The 17229-nt window shown below is 54.0% G+C and overlaps 4 protein-coding genes across 4 annotated transcripts; 3 read left to right on the top strand and 1 right to left on the bottom strand.

The window, feature by feature from the left end:
* Window positions 1-1802: 1802 nt before the first annotated feature.
* Window positions 1803-4460, top strand: HRG_01200 (fungal specific transcription factor domain-containing protein; the record flags this gene model as incomplete). Its single annotated transcript, XM_044859671.1, has 3 exons — window positions 1803-3682; window positions 3818-4086; window positions 4180-4460. The coding sequence occupies 3 exons, from the start codon at window positions 1803-1805 to the stop codon at window positions 4458-4460; spliced, it is 2430 nt and encodes an 809-aa protein (XP_044726071.1).
* A 152-nt stretch (window positions 4461-4612) lies between these two features.
* Window positions 4613-6173, bottom strand: HRG_01199 (kynureninase 2; the record flags this gene model as incomplete). Its single annotated transcript, XM_044859670.1, has 2 exons — window positions 4613-5901; window positions 5972-6173. 2 exons carry the CDS (start codon window positions 6171-6173, stop codon window positions 4613-4615), a joined length of 1491 nt encoding a protein of 496 aa, XP_044726070.1.
* A 3929-nt stretch (window positions 6174-10102) lies between these two features.
* On the top strand, window positions 10103-10525 carry HRG_01198 (uncharacterized protein; the record flags this gene model as incomplete). Its single annotated transcript, XM_044859669.1, has 1 exon — window positions 10103-10525. One exon carries the CDS (start codon window positions 10103-10105, stop codon window positions 10523-10525), a length of 423 nt encoding a protein of 140 aa, XP_044726069.1.
* Window positions 10526-12012: 1487 nt separating this feature from the next.
* Window positions 12013-14032, top strand: HRG_01197 (major facilitator superfamily domain-containing protein; the record flags this gene model as incomplete). Its single annotated transcript, XM_044859668.1, has 7 exons — window positions 12013-12106; window positions 12173-12234; window positions 12284-12354; window positions 12405-12602; window positions 12656-13202; window positions 13576-13680; window positions 13733-14032. 7 exons carry the CDS (start codon window positions 12013-12015, stop codon window positions 14030-14032), a joined length of 1377 nt encoding a protein of 458 aa, XP_044726068.1.
* Between the last annotated feature and the right edge of the window lie 3197 nt (window positions 14033-17229).

The raw sequence follows: 17229 nt of genomic DNA, 5'->3' as shown, positions 1-17229 counted from the left end.
AGCGTTTTCTTGCCGGGGTTGCAAACCGTTCCGCGCTCCTGCTTTTCGCATCTCAACGGCAGCGGCCCCCGGGAGTACTCGCCGTTCGTGGGCGGTGTCGGACTGATGGAAGGACTGGAGCTTGCCTACATGGCTGGCATCAAGGTTTGGGGCCGGGTCTCAAAACCCGAGCTTTGCCGTCCACCTCCACAACATGCTTGTTCAAAAAGGCTACATCAAAAACTCCTTCTGCCTGTTTACGTTCGTAGGGCATGTGTTGTGTTCCGGGACGCAATTTTCGCCGGCAAAGTTGCTCCAACATTTCGTTTCAAGTTGGCCTTTGCCGCACAATTTGGTAGGCAGAGATCCATATGCACCGATTCAGACGCAGGCGCACAGTGGGTGTGTCAATCAACTGCATGAGTTGCTCAGGGTAAACGAAAACAGGCTCTTCATCGACAAGTGGAGCTTGCTCCTATACCGCCCGGCGGCATGGAATCTTGAAAAAAATACGTGGGGACGACATTCCCGCTACCTCGGCCCGATGCGTAAATCTCATAGTTGGGAAGAAGTTGGTGGTCAACCCCAAGACCGGAGCGCAACGTCTAGAGGACTCTGATCTTATAGGTCGTGCGGATGCCGTCTATCTAAAAAACAAGGCGCTGGAAGAGAAGTACAAGACTAAACCGGCAAGCAGCGATAGCAGACTCAAATCGGGGCTTTGAGAGCGTTGCAGAACAGATCGGCTGCTTGTATCTTGGAGTTCACAATGCAAAAGCCGCGTGAGAACTTATTTCCGCAGTGGAGTTGACGGCGATGCCGATATGTCAACATCCAAGCTGCTAGAATCTATCAGAGAGGACGTTTTGCGGAAATTCGCGGCATAAGACCCGTCCTAAACCTCAATCTGAAAGCGACTCTCGCGCAAATCATGGTGATCTGATAAAGGCCGCAGGAGAGCGGCAACTGGGCGTGGCGGAAGATCTACCAGGAAGAGGCGTCGGGCAGAGATGACAAAAGAGGTTAGCTTACTTGGGTGGCTCTGGTTGGGGAAGATGACGAGTGTCTGACAATCATGGCAGAACGTTTGAGAAGGAGAAAACGGGAGTCCTGAACCACGTATGCTGGGACGGTTTGGACCAAGGACATGTCGGAAAGTGCGTGGAAAAGCAGAAGGCCAAGGACCCTGACCAGTGCGTGGTCATGTAGGAGATGCGAGCAGAGTCCGTCCGAGGGTGTTCTTGTCTCGAGGCTCGGAAGCTCGGCTCTTTGGGATCTTGATCGAGGGTAGTCAGGCAGACAGTAGGTCGCCGACGGGAATCCGCTGGCAAAGGAGTAGCCGTTTGAGGCCCCTGAGAGCTGACCAGGGAGCATCCGACGCCGTGGCTGGTCCCTCCGCTTTCTCGTATCGGACTGACGCGTATGCAGACCAGCGCTTCCGGTTCAGAAGCCGCATCGATGGGGGAAGCATGGACGGCACATGTTTTGCCATGTTCTGAGTTCGGATGATGAAGCCGACTCCTGACGCGTGCCTCTGCATGCGTCCGATGCAGTCATCTCGGGGCGATTGTGCGAGGGAAGGCTGATTATAGGGAAGCATTGATGAAACGCTGAGAAGTTGGCAATGGTCCGGGAGTCGGAACGGATAAGGAATGCTTCCGCCTCGGCCCGCTCTTCCGGCAGCCGAAGAAATCACAGTGTTGCTGAGTCTGAGATGGCACTGTTTTCAGCGCCGCCGCCTCACAAGTTCCATCCGAGACCTCCCTCTATTCGCCAGCGGGGAAAGCAGCACCGCGTCAACCGTCTCACGCGCCGAAGCAGCAATGGACTGCAGCAGCAGCAGCGGCGGCGGCGGCGGCGGCGGAACACGGAATCACGCCGGGACGGCAGCGACAGCAACAATCACGGTGGAGGAGCAAGGCGCCGCCGCAGAAGCAGCGTCAACAGCACTGCCAACATCCGAAGCCACGTCCACAACTCGGCGATACATGCGCTCCCGCGTCGCCAACGCCTGCGACGGCTGCAAGGCCCGCAAAGTGCGCTGCGATGGCCGCCTGCCCTGCGGCTACTGCGCCGGCCGCCAGCGGGCCAGCTCGTGCAGTTATTCGCCCCAGCGACGGCGGCCCGGCGGAAGAGCTGCCCTTCATTCCCATTCCCACTCTCATCCTCATCCTCATCATCTCCGACAGCAGCAGCAGCAGCAGCACCACCACCACCACCACCAACAACAGGTCTCCGGCAAGACGCCTCCGCCCGCTCCACCCCCCGACCGACCCGACCGGCAAATCTCGGTGGCTGTTGAGCAGCAGCCGGAGAGCGAGGCCGAGGGGCAACAATGTCGAGAATCGCCGACGCCGACGCCGCCTCTGCATCCGCCACCGATCCGCACTCCCGGCCCCGAACCCCCGTTGGCAGCCGAGGACGAGACCGACGTCCCCCGTGAGGCGAGGCTGCTTTGCGATGCCCACGGCAAGCTCGTCTTCATTGGCGACTGCGCGCCCCTGTCCTTCTTCCAGTCGGTGCGCCAGCTCGTCACCACCCGCGTCGGCCAAAACTCTGCCTTTGCACCCGAGTCGAGCCGCTACTCCGTCTTGGAGAATGCCGCCTCGTCGTCGACGTCGGAGGCGGCCACGTCAGCGCCCGACGGCCGGCGCAGGGGGAGAATCACCGGCGCCGGCAGAGGCCATGGCGCCCCGGAGGTGCGGCCCGTCGACGTGGCCGGCGCCGTGGCCGCCTACTTGTCCATGACGACGGGCCTAATCGACCTGTTCGACCGCACCCGCCTCGTCGAGGACCTGGTGCTATGGGCCAACCTGGACCGCTGCTCCGGCTCAGGTGTTGGCGGCGATGACGACGTGGCCTCCGTCGTAAACTATCTCGTCCTCGCCATTGGCCGGCTGCTCGACGACGAGGAGCTCTCGCGCGCCTACTTTGAGCATGCGCGCGACCGAGCCTACGCCTCCCTCAGCGGCTGCAGCCTCGGCGTCGGGACCGTCCAGGCCTTCGCCCTCGTCACCATCTACATGCTCTGCTCATGCCAGCTCAACGGCGCCTTTCTCTTCTTCGGTATCGCCGTTCGCGCCGCCTACTCCATCGGCGTGCACCGCACCGAGGTCAACGCTCGCTTCGGCCAAGATGGACACCGCCAGCGCGACCGGCTGTGGAAGAGCCTGCGCGTCGTCGATCTCTTCCTGAGTACGTCCATGGGCCGCCCGCCGGCCACGTCTGACGTCGACTGCACTGTGTCATACCGCTGTGCCCCCGCCGACGAGGGCGGTGATCTGCTCGATGCGTCGGTCCAGATCCTGCTCATCACCGAATGCATCGTCCTCGAGGTTTACTCGCGCCGTAAGATATCACTGCAGCTGACCGAGGGCATCTCGCGCCAGCTGCGCGACTGGTCCGTCCGCTGGCTGCCGCACCTCAAGGACGTTGTGGCTGGGCGAGGCGACGCCCAGGCAGTTGGCGCCTGCCAAGTGCTCGCCTCGTACTACTACGCCGTCATGCTCGTCTCCCGCCCCTTTCTCATGTACGAGCTCTGTCGGCGTCTGTCCGACGGCGGCTCGACGCCGAGGAGGGCCTTGCCGACGTCGGGCAGGACCAAGCTGGCAGATGCGTGCATCGACGCCGCCAGCCTCATGGTCGATTCTATCCTCGACCTTGTAGACAAGGGGCTCTTAAACGTCCGAGTGCCTTTGATGGTGTATGTTTTTCTACCGTCACTTTCCCATGTCCCTTCTCCATGCCCTCTTCTGTTTCTCGCACGCCTTGTATACATCCTGCCTTACCTTCCCTATGCTTTTCAAGGTCTGCCAGTATGCTAAGCAGTTGCTGACAGGTCCTGGCTCTTTGCCTCATCCCTCGTCCTCGGCGTCGGTCTACTCGGCGGATTCGGTTGCATTCTAGAAAAGTATAGTCGCATGTCCATCCAGGGCCTCGATCACTTCTCCAAGACGGATGGCCACGCCACGCAGTACTCGCTTATCGCGCAGTCCCTCCTCGCGACGGCGCTCGAGTACTTGGAGCGGCAGGAACTCGAGGAGCGGCAGCGGCGGACCGAGAGCTCGAGCCAGCTCTTTGGCCTAATGCCGCCCGAGTCGCGTGCGAGCCCGTCTTCGGTGGCCGGAACGCCTGCTCAGTCGAGGGGCCCGCCAAGCCAGGGAAGGCCCAGAGCTAGTCCCGCTGGGCCGCCGCCGCCAGGGCCAGGGCCGGTATACCCAGGCACCCGCAACCGCGAGGGTCCCGACAGGGAAAGGGGCCGGCCATTCTGGGACCACCAAGGCATGGGCTTGGGCGGCGGGCTGGGGGACGCGGGCTCGGGGCTACTGGGCTTCTCAGAGTCTTTGCTGCAGACCCCACCGGATGGGGACTTTTGGAACGGAGCAGATCTGCTGGGGGCGGAGGCGGAGGCGGGCTCGGCCCTCAACCTGTTTCCGCTGCTCGAGGCCGGAGGAGGCATTGACCTGGCACACTACCTGTAAGCCTCGACGCCGACCCCCGGGGTGGCTTGTATACCGGCTGTTTTGATGTTGTTCTACTGAGCTGGCGACATGCTACAAAACTACTAGATGTACAACAATGTGGCCATTGCCCCAGGTTCACACTGCCTCCTCACCCCGACTAGTTTGCCCACCTAGAGCTCCAGGGCGCCCCTGAGAATCTGCATAAACTTCCAGACATCCTCAAAGGAGCAGTAGAGGGGCACAGGGGCGATGCGAATGACGTCGGGTTTACGCTTGTCACAGGCGACGCCGTTTTCCTCAAGAACCCGGGCAACAGCCTCGAGCAGGCCCTCGCGCAGGAGAAGGCTCAGCTGTGTGCCGCGCTGGGAAGGCTCTGACGGGGTCAGGAGGCGGAACAGGGGCGGCTCCTTGCTGGGGGCCTGGGCGAGCATCTGATGGAGGAGGTGCTCGGCGTAGGCGGTCAGGACGAGGGCCTTTGAGCGTAGGTCGCGCATCGACGTCTTGGTAAAGACGGAGAGGGCGGCGGCGAGGCTGGCGAGGTCGATGACCGAGGGGTTGGATAACTGGAAGCCGCCGGCGCCGGGGGTGGGGACGAAGAGGTTGTCCATGTTGAAGCGGACGCTCTTGTCGCCGCCGTACCAGCCCATGAGGCGCGGGCGGTAGACGGGCGACTCGGGCGAGGAAGCGTCGGCGGCCCACTCGACGCCGCCGTGGCGCTCGTGGACAAAGGCCCCGGCAATGGCGCCGGGCCCGGCGTTGAGGTACTTGTAGGTGCACCAGCAGGCAAAGTCGACGTCCCAGTCGTGCAGGCGCAGCTCGACGTTGCCGGCGGCGTGAGCGAGATCCCAGCCGACGACGATGCCGCGGGCCTTTGCGTAGGCGGTGATGGTGGCCATGTCGAAGAGCTGGCCCGAATAGTACTGGATGCCCGGCAGCAGCAGCAGGGCCGTCTCGTCGGCGTGCTCGTCGATGGCGCGCAGGACCTGCTCGGTGGGGATGAGGGCGGTGCCGGCGTCGGGCTCGAGCTTGACCATGCTCGAGGCCGGGTCGAGGCCGTGCCAGCGCACCTGGCTCTCGATGGCGTAGTGGTCGCTGGGGAAGGGCTTCCACTCGAGGATGACCTTGTGGCGGCGGCCCGAGGGGCGGTAGAAGCTGGCCATCATGAGGTGCAGGTTGACGGTGAGCGTGTTCATGATGACGACCTCGTGCGGGGAGCAGCCGACGATGGCAGCCGAAGTGCGCGCGCACGCCTCGGCCAGGTCCTGCCACTGCGTCAGGGGCGAGTTTGCCATGTCGGTGAAGTGGCCGTTGACGCCAATCGACGCCCACGTCTCGAGCTGCGCGTCAATGTTTCGGCGGACGGCCCGAGGCTGCGCGCCGAGCGAGTTGCCGACAAAGTAGATGGCCTGCTCGTCTTGGTGCTCATGCGGCTGGCCATTGGGCGCGACACTCTGCTGGGCTGTTGGGCGGACATGTCAGTCTCTCATTGCGGTTCAATTCATCCCAGCGGGTGATGAGACGGCGTGTACACATACCAGGCAGTGAGCCGTCGAGCGCGCGCTTCTTGAGCGAAGCCTTGGTCGGCAGCAGGAACTCGTCACGCAGGTGACGCAGCTTGTCCTGGTCGTCCAGACGCCGCGCAAAGGCAGCCGTGTCGGCGTCGGGCGGGAACCGCGGAGCCTCCCCGCCGCGCAGCCGGTCGACGTAAGCCGACAGGTCATCCATGGTCATTGGCGTCGAAGGAATGGCGGGAGAGGTGCCGGTGCAGCGATGGTGGTTCAGGTGGTCAAGGGCGTGAATCTGCGGGGGACAATGCCGAGGACGGCGGGGTGAGGAGGAGGAGGAGGAGGAGGAGGAGGAGGACGACGACGAAGAAGAAGAAGAAGAAGAGGAGAAATGAGCCAAGGAGGATGCAGTAGATAGTGAATAGGCAACTCGGCGACGTACCTGTTGCATCGCCTTGGACTTGAGGGCCCTCACCTTATGCATACTGGATATCGCGTGGTGCTACATCAACCTTGACGATAGTCTTAACCTTGAGAGCTTCGGATACGGAAGACACGGTGATTGGCCAGGCGGAAGAGGAGACAGGCCGAATCCCGAGCACCGAGCCCGGCGAAGATCCGAGGAGAATGTACAGTGTACTGTACGTACAATGCACCCGGTGATTTAATGCCCGAGAAATGCGGATGTAACTAATTAATGCTCCGTTCCGTTTTGTGCTCTGGTTCGACGCAACTTGACGATTGTATAAGCTTCCCGAACTGTCGTTGCTGAAATTGCAGAGAATGAAAAGGATTTAAACGACGTGTTCAACCCACTTATTTTCCATCGTCGGCTTGTGAGCTTATTATCCTCGCTAACTGTGGAGCCCTGCTGGCATCGTGTCCCGGAGAGAGCAAGTCCGCAACCGTGAAGTAGATTGCAAGCCAAAGGAGATGTTGCGCCCGTGGTCTCCGAGCCATTATGCTGCTTCTTTTACTCTGTTCGCTTAAAGTGCAAGGACGCTTGCTGTATAAATCTACCCAGCTTCATTCTACTTTGCTCGGACTGGGCATACTTTGCCTCGGCGGACCTGAATATGTGCTCTATTACGCTGCAAAGCCATCCATACAACAATGTCAATTTCACTTTCGCAACATAGCATGCTTGGATCAAGTAGGCCCGCGGTAGCCCAACGCTTACGCGTACTACAGCTGACTTGCCGCCAAGCGGTTTCACCGATGGAAAGGGGCATGAGACAACTGTATACGTGCCTCGGCAAACAAGCCCGACCCGAGTCACACTAGTATTGCCGCTTGCGAAACTTCTCCGAGTCGAGTTCAGCTCATATCTTCAGTCGCCCCGCTGACAACCAAACATCATGACTCTGTCGCCCAACGAATATTGCTTGAACGCCCGGTTGTGCCACCACCTAATCTACAGCTTTAGACTGTTTTTAGCGGTAATGGAGGGCGAAGTATCTGTCTCTCAAACGATTCCGCACAGGTGCCCAAATTCAATAACGTGGCCTGCTCATCGCACAAATAATTCGAACGTACAAAGTTAAGTTAATATAACATTGCACTTTTACTCCTGACGCTATGGGCACGCATAATAACCGAGTAGCGGTATGGCATGCGTGATTTCTATGAAGCTTGGCTACTAGGATGTTTACTAGTTAAGCCTGCGGCTGGAAGTCGGGGACACGCGCCTTTGCCACGCCCTTACTTTCATCTTGCCGCACCATTCAGTGTGTTCCACCCCATCCAAAGGTCATAGTCCTCAAATTCATCGTCTTGATCAATACTAGGTTATGTGGGACTTGAAACTGGCCGGTTTAATTTGCCTGGTATATTTTGCAGGGGCCCACGCTTGATCGAAGACGCGTCGCTCCGTTCACTCATGACTGTTAATAAACCAGGTAATATCCCGGGACACACTGCCACTCAAGCTCACTCTCTGGCCTCATAGCTGCTTAACAGACCCAGCTTCGCGGGGGCTTTCGTGAGGAATTCAGCAATGTGCTTTCCTTTTTGATTGACTCGCGATGGGTTGAAGCCTCACCACGATTTCTTATTGCAAGGCTAAATGGTTATTCAGAATCCGGTGAGCTAGGGTTGCGCATCACCAGCCAGGAACGAACTGAGATTTTTTATTGTTATAATCCTGGTTGACTGTATATGTTCTGTCTTCGAGTGATATGCGCTGTCTTTACGGTAGGGTCGTCCAGCCCATGATTCGAATCCAGCGGATATCAGGAGTACGGCAGACTCTGAATCGACCACGATAATTGTTGCCAAGAGTTGCGTGAACATTGATAAAATTAGGAGCCCGATGAATGTAACAGAGGAAACCAGGATTAGAACACAGGAACATTTCTGCGAGCCCGGCGTTTGCCGTGGTTTCGACAACTAGCGTATCGCGCTAGAATCTAAACCCTTGGTTGCATGATATTCGACAGTATGTTCAAATAGACTCAACCGAGTTCGATTTTTGGCTCGTGACAGCCATCCGCCCCGCATTTTTTAAATTGACGAGACCGGGACTATACGGCTCGCTGCCAAAGACTTGTTTAGGCGCTGGCCTGGTTAGTGACGGGAAATCGTAGCTGGTGGTTAAGAGGAGCACCGACAGGACTACAGTAAAGGAGCAGAAATACATAGCTGCCAAGGATTGCCACAGTGACAGAACGGAACTCCAGTAAACATATCGAAACAGAATCGCCAGTAAGAAAGTTCGAGTGCAGTACTAGCCGCTCAATATACTGAGGCGTCGAGGCCATCTAGAAACGATGAAGCGCTGGGAAACATTAGTATTTAGACAAGCAGCAGGACCATCGTGACTCTAAATGTCTGATAAACCGGCGTTAAAGCAGACCAGAAAATTCTGTTCCTGCATCGGAGCGGGAATCCCACTCCGTTTCTCTCTTGCACCATCTTTGGCCCGACCTTTCACGGCCAGCCGCATGTAGGATAATATCTAGACGACTAACAGCTTTGCAGAATTATCCTAGCAAAGGCAAACCCGAAGTGCAATATTCGGAGTTAAAGGGGGCATAGACATGGTTCACAAAACATGTTCCCCTTGGTGCTGAGGGAAAACTCTTCGACTAGGGATACCGGTCCGAGTGTAAACTTTGGTCACGGATACTCCCTTCGGTCGTGCCAACGGTGATACTTACCGTCTCAACGGACTTACTGCGGAGGATCCTGATTAGGGACTCGTCAGACACGTTTCTCAAGGGCTGCAAAGAGCAGACCCTGCCACCGGCGTTTAATGTCGGTATGGACCCCGAGAAGAAAACCGCGGACTCCGACTCCGGGACGCGAATGCCGCGTAATTCGCTCCTCAAAACCGGGACACTACGGTGATTATCGCTGTATGAGATACAGAGAGAGCTAAAGGGCTGATTTGTTGTCGTCACTGACTCGGGCAGAAATGAGAGATGTCTCTCGGCATTAAAGACGATTGGCAAAATTTCCGGGGTCGCAAGGCCCTTCTATTGGTCTTGATCCGTACACCGTAGAGACGCAGCCACTGCAGCCAATGTCTTTGCCGAAATTTAAACGCCGAAATATCTTGTACCCCTTCTGTTTCCGTGGAGCTGAAGTCCATCCTCCGCCGATCACGGCAGTCAAGGGATCAAATAACAAATGATACATTACATTACAGTGCTTTTCCTTGTATCCCCTTGATTACTGTTATCTTCAACAACGAATGATTGACGCGATTTGTCGGCCTTGTCGGCTCGTGACGCTAACCATTCGCCACAGGCAAACTTATAGTTAGACCGCTTCATATCACTTTTCCCTTAAAGAACTCACTAACTCTTATTATTACGAGTTTTTTTGTACTTGATTTCGTCTTTATAGGCTTGAGAAAAGATGAGAATGGTATAAAGGCTCAGACCGGCAGTTTCAGCCTCCCTTCTCAGGCCAAGCACGACGAGGTATGCTACTCGCAAACTCTGGAATTCAGACATTCAAACATCCCGAACGTAGACAGATGAAAATAAGAAGATGAGCGAGTTTGCTAAGTTTCCATTGATTATATAAAGGCACCGTGCTTTCGCCTCCAGTTCGGATTTGCTCATCACAACACCATCCCACCACAAGTCAACTAAAGAGCTCTCGCTCAGCTTCCCAAGGCTCCGATCTCCGTACACACTCCGATTCAAAATGAAGGTCACCGTTTCTATCGCTCTCTTCTTTGCTGCCTTGGCCCAGGCCGCCGAGACGGTCCCTCAGGGCGCTCAGGCTCCTCAGGCTCCTCAGGCTCCTCAGGCTCCTCAGGCTCCACAGGAGGCCGGCAAGATGGCCGAGGCCGAATTTGGCCCACTCTCGCCTGAGATTAAGAAGCTTGGTAGAGATCTCGCTCGCTTCGGCGGCTGCTTCCTCCAGCGCTTCTGGAACGACGCCCAGCGCATCAACTGCGGCAAATGCGAGCAAGGCGGCGACTACCAGAGCAGCAACCTTGTCTCTTGCATCTGCGACAACCAAGACCAAGCCGCTCATCATATCCGCCGCAACTTTAACGTCTGCGTCGATCCCAAGGCCGCTTTCAGCCAAATCATCCGGGAAGTCGGTGCTGGTAAGAATTAGTCCCCACCCTCACAGCATCATCTTCAGTCCGTTAATATATGTATAAAAGACGTCGGCGGCCTCGGCCTCAGCGCTCTCTGCGGCGCCTATGCAGGTGGCCGGCACCATGGCCACCCCGGACAGCGCCCCCAGCCCCCGCAGACTGAGCCTCACTACGACTAGGTGGTTACCTGGGCATATAAAGCTGGGGAAAACAAGCATGATGCCTATAGAGTAGAATCCGGCTTAACAGCGATTATTGACGGATCAATGATGCTACTGATCAATGAATAATAATATTTACTTGGACTATTGGCGCCTAACACGAGTACTTTGTGAAAGAGATTGTAAGCTATACGGCATTCGAACTCATTGCTGGAACACAAGCTATTCAAACGATCAAGCGGCGAGCCACGGTGCTGCAATGGTTCTTCCATCCTCGCTGGCCCTTGTCTGGCTCGGCCTGACAGGCGCCTAGCTTCAGTTCAGCTGGCTAATGTGACGACAGAAGAGGACAGAGAGGTCCTGGTTGGACAGTGGAATGGCATCAAAGGCAGGTGACAGATGCAGACGGTGAATCAAGCGCCTGAAGGCGAGGCCGAGGAGCAGCCGGAGAACAGGCCAAAAAAAGGAAGGGAAGCCAGGAGAGAGCAAGGAGCAGAAACCCGAAGAGCAGCCAAAGATGGAGGAGGCACGTCATCGTCTCGCCATCGGGCCGTCGACAAAGGCATCGAAACCCCGTGGAACCATGCCATGAGGCACGTAGACAAGCTGCACTAGGAAGGGTTTTTAGGCATTGGCATCAATATTGCCGCTATTAGCACGGGTGCACGTTCCCCCACGCGCTTGATATATAAAAAGAGTGTACCTTATGTACTGGCGGATGGAGTAGGTCGATTACAAGCATCCATCGCTAGGCGGCCGCTTTGGTCAGTAAGGGCCGCCGAGTAGCCGCTAGAGATAGACCCCTAGAAAAACCTCAACATGTTCCTATAAGTAAGTACTGTACCTTAGAGAGTGCAATGCTCTAGGCATACAACAGGAGGTAGAAATATCTACACAGTGCAACGTTATAAACATATACATCAGAGCAGGAGGTAGACTCTTGCCCAGGTAGGGTTCATATGTACAAGGTATCCCTACCTATATACCGGTGTCAGGTAGTATGTTTTAGCACGAGGAACTGCAGGTCCCAAGTTTGCCGGAATACTGAGGCGTAACACTAGATTCAGTTGGGAAGTTATTCTGCAAGTAGTTGAGTCAACTGCATACAGGCAAGCAGTAATAAAAGTTCTGAGTGCGAAGCAGCTATTTGTGGGCTCTGCACTCAAAGAGACCAAGAGGATTGCCAATCTTTCACGCTGCAACCAGAGGCTTATCTTGATATATATCTGCAACGATAGAACTTCGTGTTTTGTCGACAGTCTTTTTTGAATATTATTAGTTGCAAGCTGATTATCACTAGTTGGTTCCCCCGGAAAGACTGCAAAGGCTCGAGCATTACAGCGATGGGTGTCTTCTCCACAAGGCAATCTCCAGATCACCATCCGCAGAATCCCGGCGGTCAACAGCAGCCGCCAGGCACTGCAGAGTCACTTTCTAGTAAGACTGAGCTTTGATCAGAACTCAAGTGCATGGAGATGATGCGAGCTAACATGGTGTCGTTAGAGCAAAATAATGGGAAACTGGCCCTTGTTCCGACACCTTCTGATGACCCAGACGATCCCTTAGTAAGTCTACTCACTTTCACTAGAATCTAGTGCTTGAACTATATCATAGACATGGCCTATGTGGCGCAAGTGTGTAAACTTTGGACTCCTTTCTGAAATGACGATTAGTATCTTTACCGGGTGAGTAACGGTTTCTTTGGTCGAAAGCAATGGGCATCAATACTACTTAGGATATCTATTGATCACATATTTTGGCCACAAATGAAAAAAGATCTACAAGTGGAATTCGAAGATCTTACGAATGCTAAGCCCACTCAACTTGCCGCCGAGGCTATATCATGCATCGTCTTTATTCCTTTTGCTCAAAAATACGGTAGACGCCCCGTCTATCTTGTATCGACAGCCCTCTACACGATAGCAACCTGGTGGTGCGTTTGTCAGCAGACAAGGGCAGATATTCACTTGGGCAATATCCTCAAAGGATTTGCTGGCGCAGTCAACGAGACAGCCGTTCAGATGAGCGTACATATATTGCACACGTTCGGGTGAACGCGCTGAGAAGTGCCCGACAGATTCGCGACCTGTTCTTCGTCCACCAGAGGGGCTCTGCCAATGGCCTTTATGTCGCCTCTGTTAGCTTCGGAGGGTTTCTGAGCCCTGTGGCTGCTGAGATACAAGCAAAGGCCTCTGGGTGGCGGGCATCATATACTACACTCGCCTACTGCGTCACAGCCCTCACTGCTCTATTCGCTTTCGGGTTCGAGGAAACAAAATTCGTTCCTAAACATCGTCACGGAAGCATTTCTGAGACTCGCAAGAAGGCTCGCGCACAGATCATTGAAGAAATAGATCCTAAGGAGAAAGCGGCTGATCCCCCATACCCTTTACAAGCCCCCATTCCAGTTTCTCGACCCCAGGCCACTCGACCGCCATTCCTACACTTCTTAAAGCTTCAGCTTCTTACTCCTACCAACGAATCATTCCTCCAGACGTTTTACCACCCGGTTTTTGTGATTTGGTTGCCTTACGTTGTGTTTACTTGTTTAGCATACGGGGCCACCATCTGCATGATGATCGTTATGACATCTATGACGTCGATTATTTTCTCGGCACCACCTTACAATTTCGGAGCAGACCAGCTTGGACTATTCAACCTAGGCCCTTTTTTGGGGTCTATTTTTGGTAGTTTATTTGGCGGGACTCTTGTTGATAAGTCTATTGTTGGGTTGGCAAAACGGAACGGAGGCATATTCGACCGGAAATGCGGTTATACATGATGCCGCTTCCAGCTATTGCAATGTCAGCAGGCCTCATCATTATGGGCGCTACAGCCGATCGTGTTTGCCCTCTCTTGATGAACCATACTATAAAATAGGGACACTAACCTGCTATAACCTTCAGGGTCTGCCCTGGATCTACCCTTGCATCGGTGGTACTATAGCTTCATTTGGCTTCATCGCTATCTCAGACATGGTCTTCACTCTTGTCATTGACTCCTATCCTAATGTAAGGCGCCGGATCTAATTGAGCCCCCTCAAGGATACTAACCTGTGAGCAGGTCGTTGCCCAAGCGTTTGTCGTGGTTACCTTTTCCCGAAATGCTATTGGCATGATCGGCACTTTTGCTTTTACCCCCTGGCGTCAAAGCATGAGCATTACTGCCATGTTTATTGTTGCAGGGATCACAAGTTTGACAATTAATCTTATAGCTTTGCCTATTGCATTCTGGGGCAAGAGATCAAGGGTAGCCAGCGCTGATCGGTACCATCGGATGGCAAGCCAGGTCAAGCAAGGCTCTCGTCGAGAAAAGGAGAGTACGGGAGGACTTGGCTGCAGGCGGACTCTTCGAATGATTTGAAAGAACTCCACGAGTAAAAAAGAGGGATATAACGATATTTTATAGAATACAGTGATCATCGACCTAGAATTAATTGATTGGCAGCCGAGTTCGATAAGTGATTACAACGAGATGGCTAAGCTATCGCGACACGGACCTGTCTTAGCAGGGCTCCTTTGACGATGATTGCGGCACACACCCAAAGAAACACCCACGCCGAAGGCAACAGCAGAAGCTAGAAGCAGAGGGACAAGGGGGACTAAGCGGAACTTAGAAATGGAAGCACTAGGCAGGGAAAGAGAAGGTGAAAATTGAAGAAGAAGACGATAATGATAAGGAAGATAAAGAAGAGGATAATGTCTGCTGGCTAGCTAAGGGGGGAGAAGAGACCTCTTTTATAGACTAAACTATCCTTTCTTCTTCCTTAGACGAACAGGGAGCCAAGGGATCATCTGATCAAGAAGAGGGCTAGCTAGAGACTCTGCCAGGGACTCTGCCAAAAACTCTGCTGTGCGGGCTGTGTATGTCTTGGTGCGTCACGCAGATGCCTCCGCCAAATCCGCCCACAACGAAGCACAGACACCCTCATCTGTTAGGTAAGCAGGCAAGCAAGCAATAGGCCAAGAAAGGAGGATACAGACAGGCAAGCAGGCGAGAGGCGAAGAACCAAAAGAATTAACAAACAGACAGGCAGATAGGCAAGCAACAGACTAACGAACAAGCTAAGCATTAAGCAAAGAGCAATTCCAGGCAGCTGGTTCCAAGATGACAGTTATCCGACCACCAACGCCAGCTCAGCCTGGACATCATCAGACTTGCACAAGATGCCCACTTTTGGCTCCGGGCTCTCGAGAAAGGGGTGTAAATGCTAGCATATAATGATCTCGTAGATTTTGATATGATGGGTGTATGAAGGGTAACCCCCAAAGTCGACGGCAACGATGACAAAACAGATGAGCACTGGTGATTTTGTTGCGAGTCTCGTTGCCTTGTGCCAAGCTTCTTCATCTATTAGCTGATGCGTATCGCCCCCAAGAGGGGAGTTGTCTCGGGGATATCTTGGGCGGCCCAGATCGGGGCTTGTCATGGCTGCTGTCTGATATGGGCCACCCATGTGACAGTTGCAGTTTTGAGGGTGTTGAAAGCGACGTTCGGCGCCGATGGCTGTAAACTCTTTCATTGAATTGCGGCGTTGTTTTGGGAGTGCAGTTGTTTCAGTCGGAGCGCAGTCGCCCTAAGACCATGGCCAGTGGTTTCTCCCGTTTGTAAAATGTCGAGCTCACGTTCCGCCCAATGCCGTCCGCGGCTTATTCAACGCCAGCAACGGCTGCGCAAATGCCACTGGCAGCTTCGTCCGAGGCAGGGGGCAGCCTCGAACAGGATACATCCAAGGAATCACCTATTGCCGAAACCAATGCCTATCATGTTTCCTGGAATGGGGATGGCGATCCCTCCAACCCCATGAAATGGTCAGCCCGGGCCCGATGGGGGTGGCTAGGGCTTATTGGCCTTGTCGACTTCGTTACGTATATGCGCTTCATCTTCTCGATGCCTTGCTGCGGATCGGCCTAGTTTTCTTATAGGCTTATACTCCTCTTACAGGTGTTTGTCCTCATATATGCTCTCGCCCGCCCTCTCCGATCTCATAGTAGGTCTCGGCTCCAGCAACTCGACGCTCTCGTCGCTCGCCGTATCCATCTACTTTGCAGAATTCGCTCTAGGCCCGCTACTAGCTGCGCCGCTATCAGAGCTTTACGGACGCTTTGTCGTCGTCCGGTTCCTATCTGGGTGCGTAGGCATCCCGCCTGCAGCCTTGTTTGGTGGATCCACGAGAGAAAGCAAGCAATGTTCTCAGCATTCCTCTAAGTATATTAATTGATAATCTAAGACCCAGCGTCTATAATAGTTTAAAGGAGTATAATCTTATTAGGACCGTTAATAGCGCCACTGGTGGAGACAAGGCCTATTTGTAGTTACGAAAATATATTTTCAATAAATCGGACTGAAACATTTCAGCTTAAGTGATCGGACGCGCAAGTATCCTACGATCTATATGGTCCTGGTGCCCTTTTTAATAGGTCGGAGTAGATACCGCAGTTAGCCCAAGAACTCGGTCTCTAACTTAATTAAACCCTCGAAAAGTTAGCGATAATAGGAGGTAATATAGATTTTATACTTTATGTCCTCCGGACAGAAGCAAATATAAATGCCGACGACTTGGCTGGGACGATCACATCGTTGAGGGGAAGTCTGGCTCATAGAGCTATCACGTTGAACAGACACGGCAAGCTTCATACAACTATCATTACATCCGCGCCGACAATGAAAGCATTCTGTTTGCGATGCGCAGCATATCATTCAGCACGGGGGTTCACGCAACGTCTCAACAAGGTGCATTCCAAATCTACATTCCCAGTTAACTGCCTAGAGTGCGAGCGAAAAGGTAAGTCTGACTCGCTGGCTACTTATCGGGCAGCGTGGATAACCCATGTTAATGTGGCTTACGATAGAGGTAAAATTTGTGGCGGAAAGCTTGAATCAACACAAGATATTATGCCAGGCACACACAACAGGGGCAAGAAACAGAAGGCGGTAGCTTACAGGCTTGTCGGTGCAGCTAACTCGGAGAAGAGAAAGCTAGAATGTCAGACTCCTGATCCTTCAATCGCAGATTTACGGTACGAGAGCTAGACCCTAACTAGGAGTAGGATGTAAAGATAAAGCCAGATCCTCATGCCGATAAAGAACTTCGGGCTAATAACACGGACTAAAGGGTCAGGATTTCCCTTATGTAGCTTCTATACTGGACGACCTAGCGAATAGTAGTAGAACGGGAAGGTGGAGGAAGATCCTCTTGCAGATAAAGTGTTCTGGGTCGATGGAAGGGCATAAACGTCACGTTCCCCTTGCGCAGCTATTGCAGTTAATATGACCAGTTACGTTATTCCTTTTCTATAGGATCCAAATCATGATAATTCTGTGCGACCTGATCTACAGGTAATATTATATCTACTTACTTCTAACACATACCAATAGAGAGGTCTCCCTAGCTGCTCACATGAGACGTCAGCCGACCCCGCCGACAGAGTCTAGTGCTGCGCTTATTGCTACTTGTCGAAGACGCCAGTTTCACTGCATCTCTATTACTCTCTGCAACTAGGCTCTATACCACCGGTGCTTTCTACCAACCAATAGTAACATCAAAGAACAGACGCCTA

Source organism: Hirsutella rhossiliensis, assembly GCF_020360975.1.
Source record: "Hirsutella rhossiliensis strain HR02 chromosome Unknown scaffold00001, whole genome shotgun sequence".
Classification (NCBI taxonomy): domain Eukaryota; kingdom Fungi; phylum Ascomycota; class Sordariomycetes; order Hypocreales; family Ophiocordycipitaceae; genus Hirsutella; species Hirsutella rhossiliensis.
The sequence above is the reverse complement of the archived record's forward strand: the minus strand, read 5'-3'. Positions and strand labels throughout refer to the sequence as shown.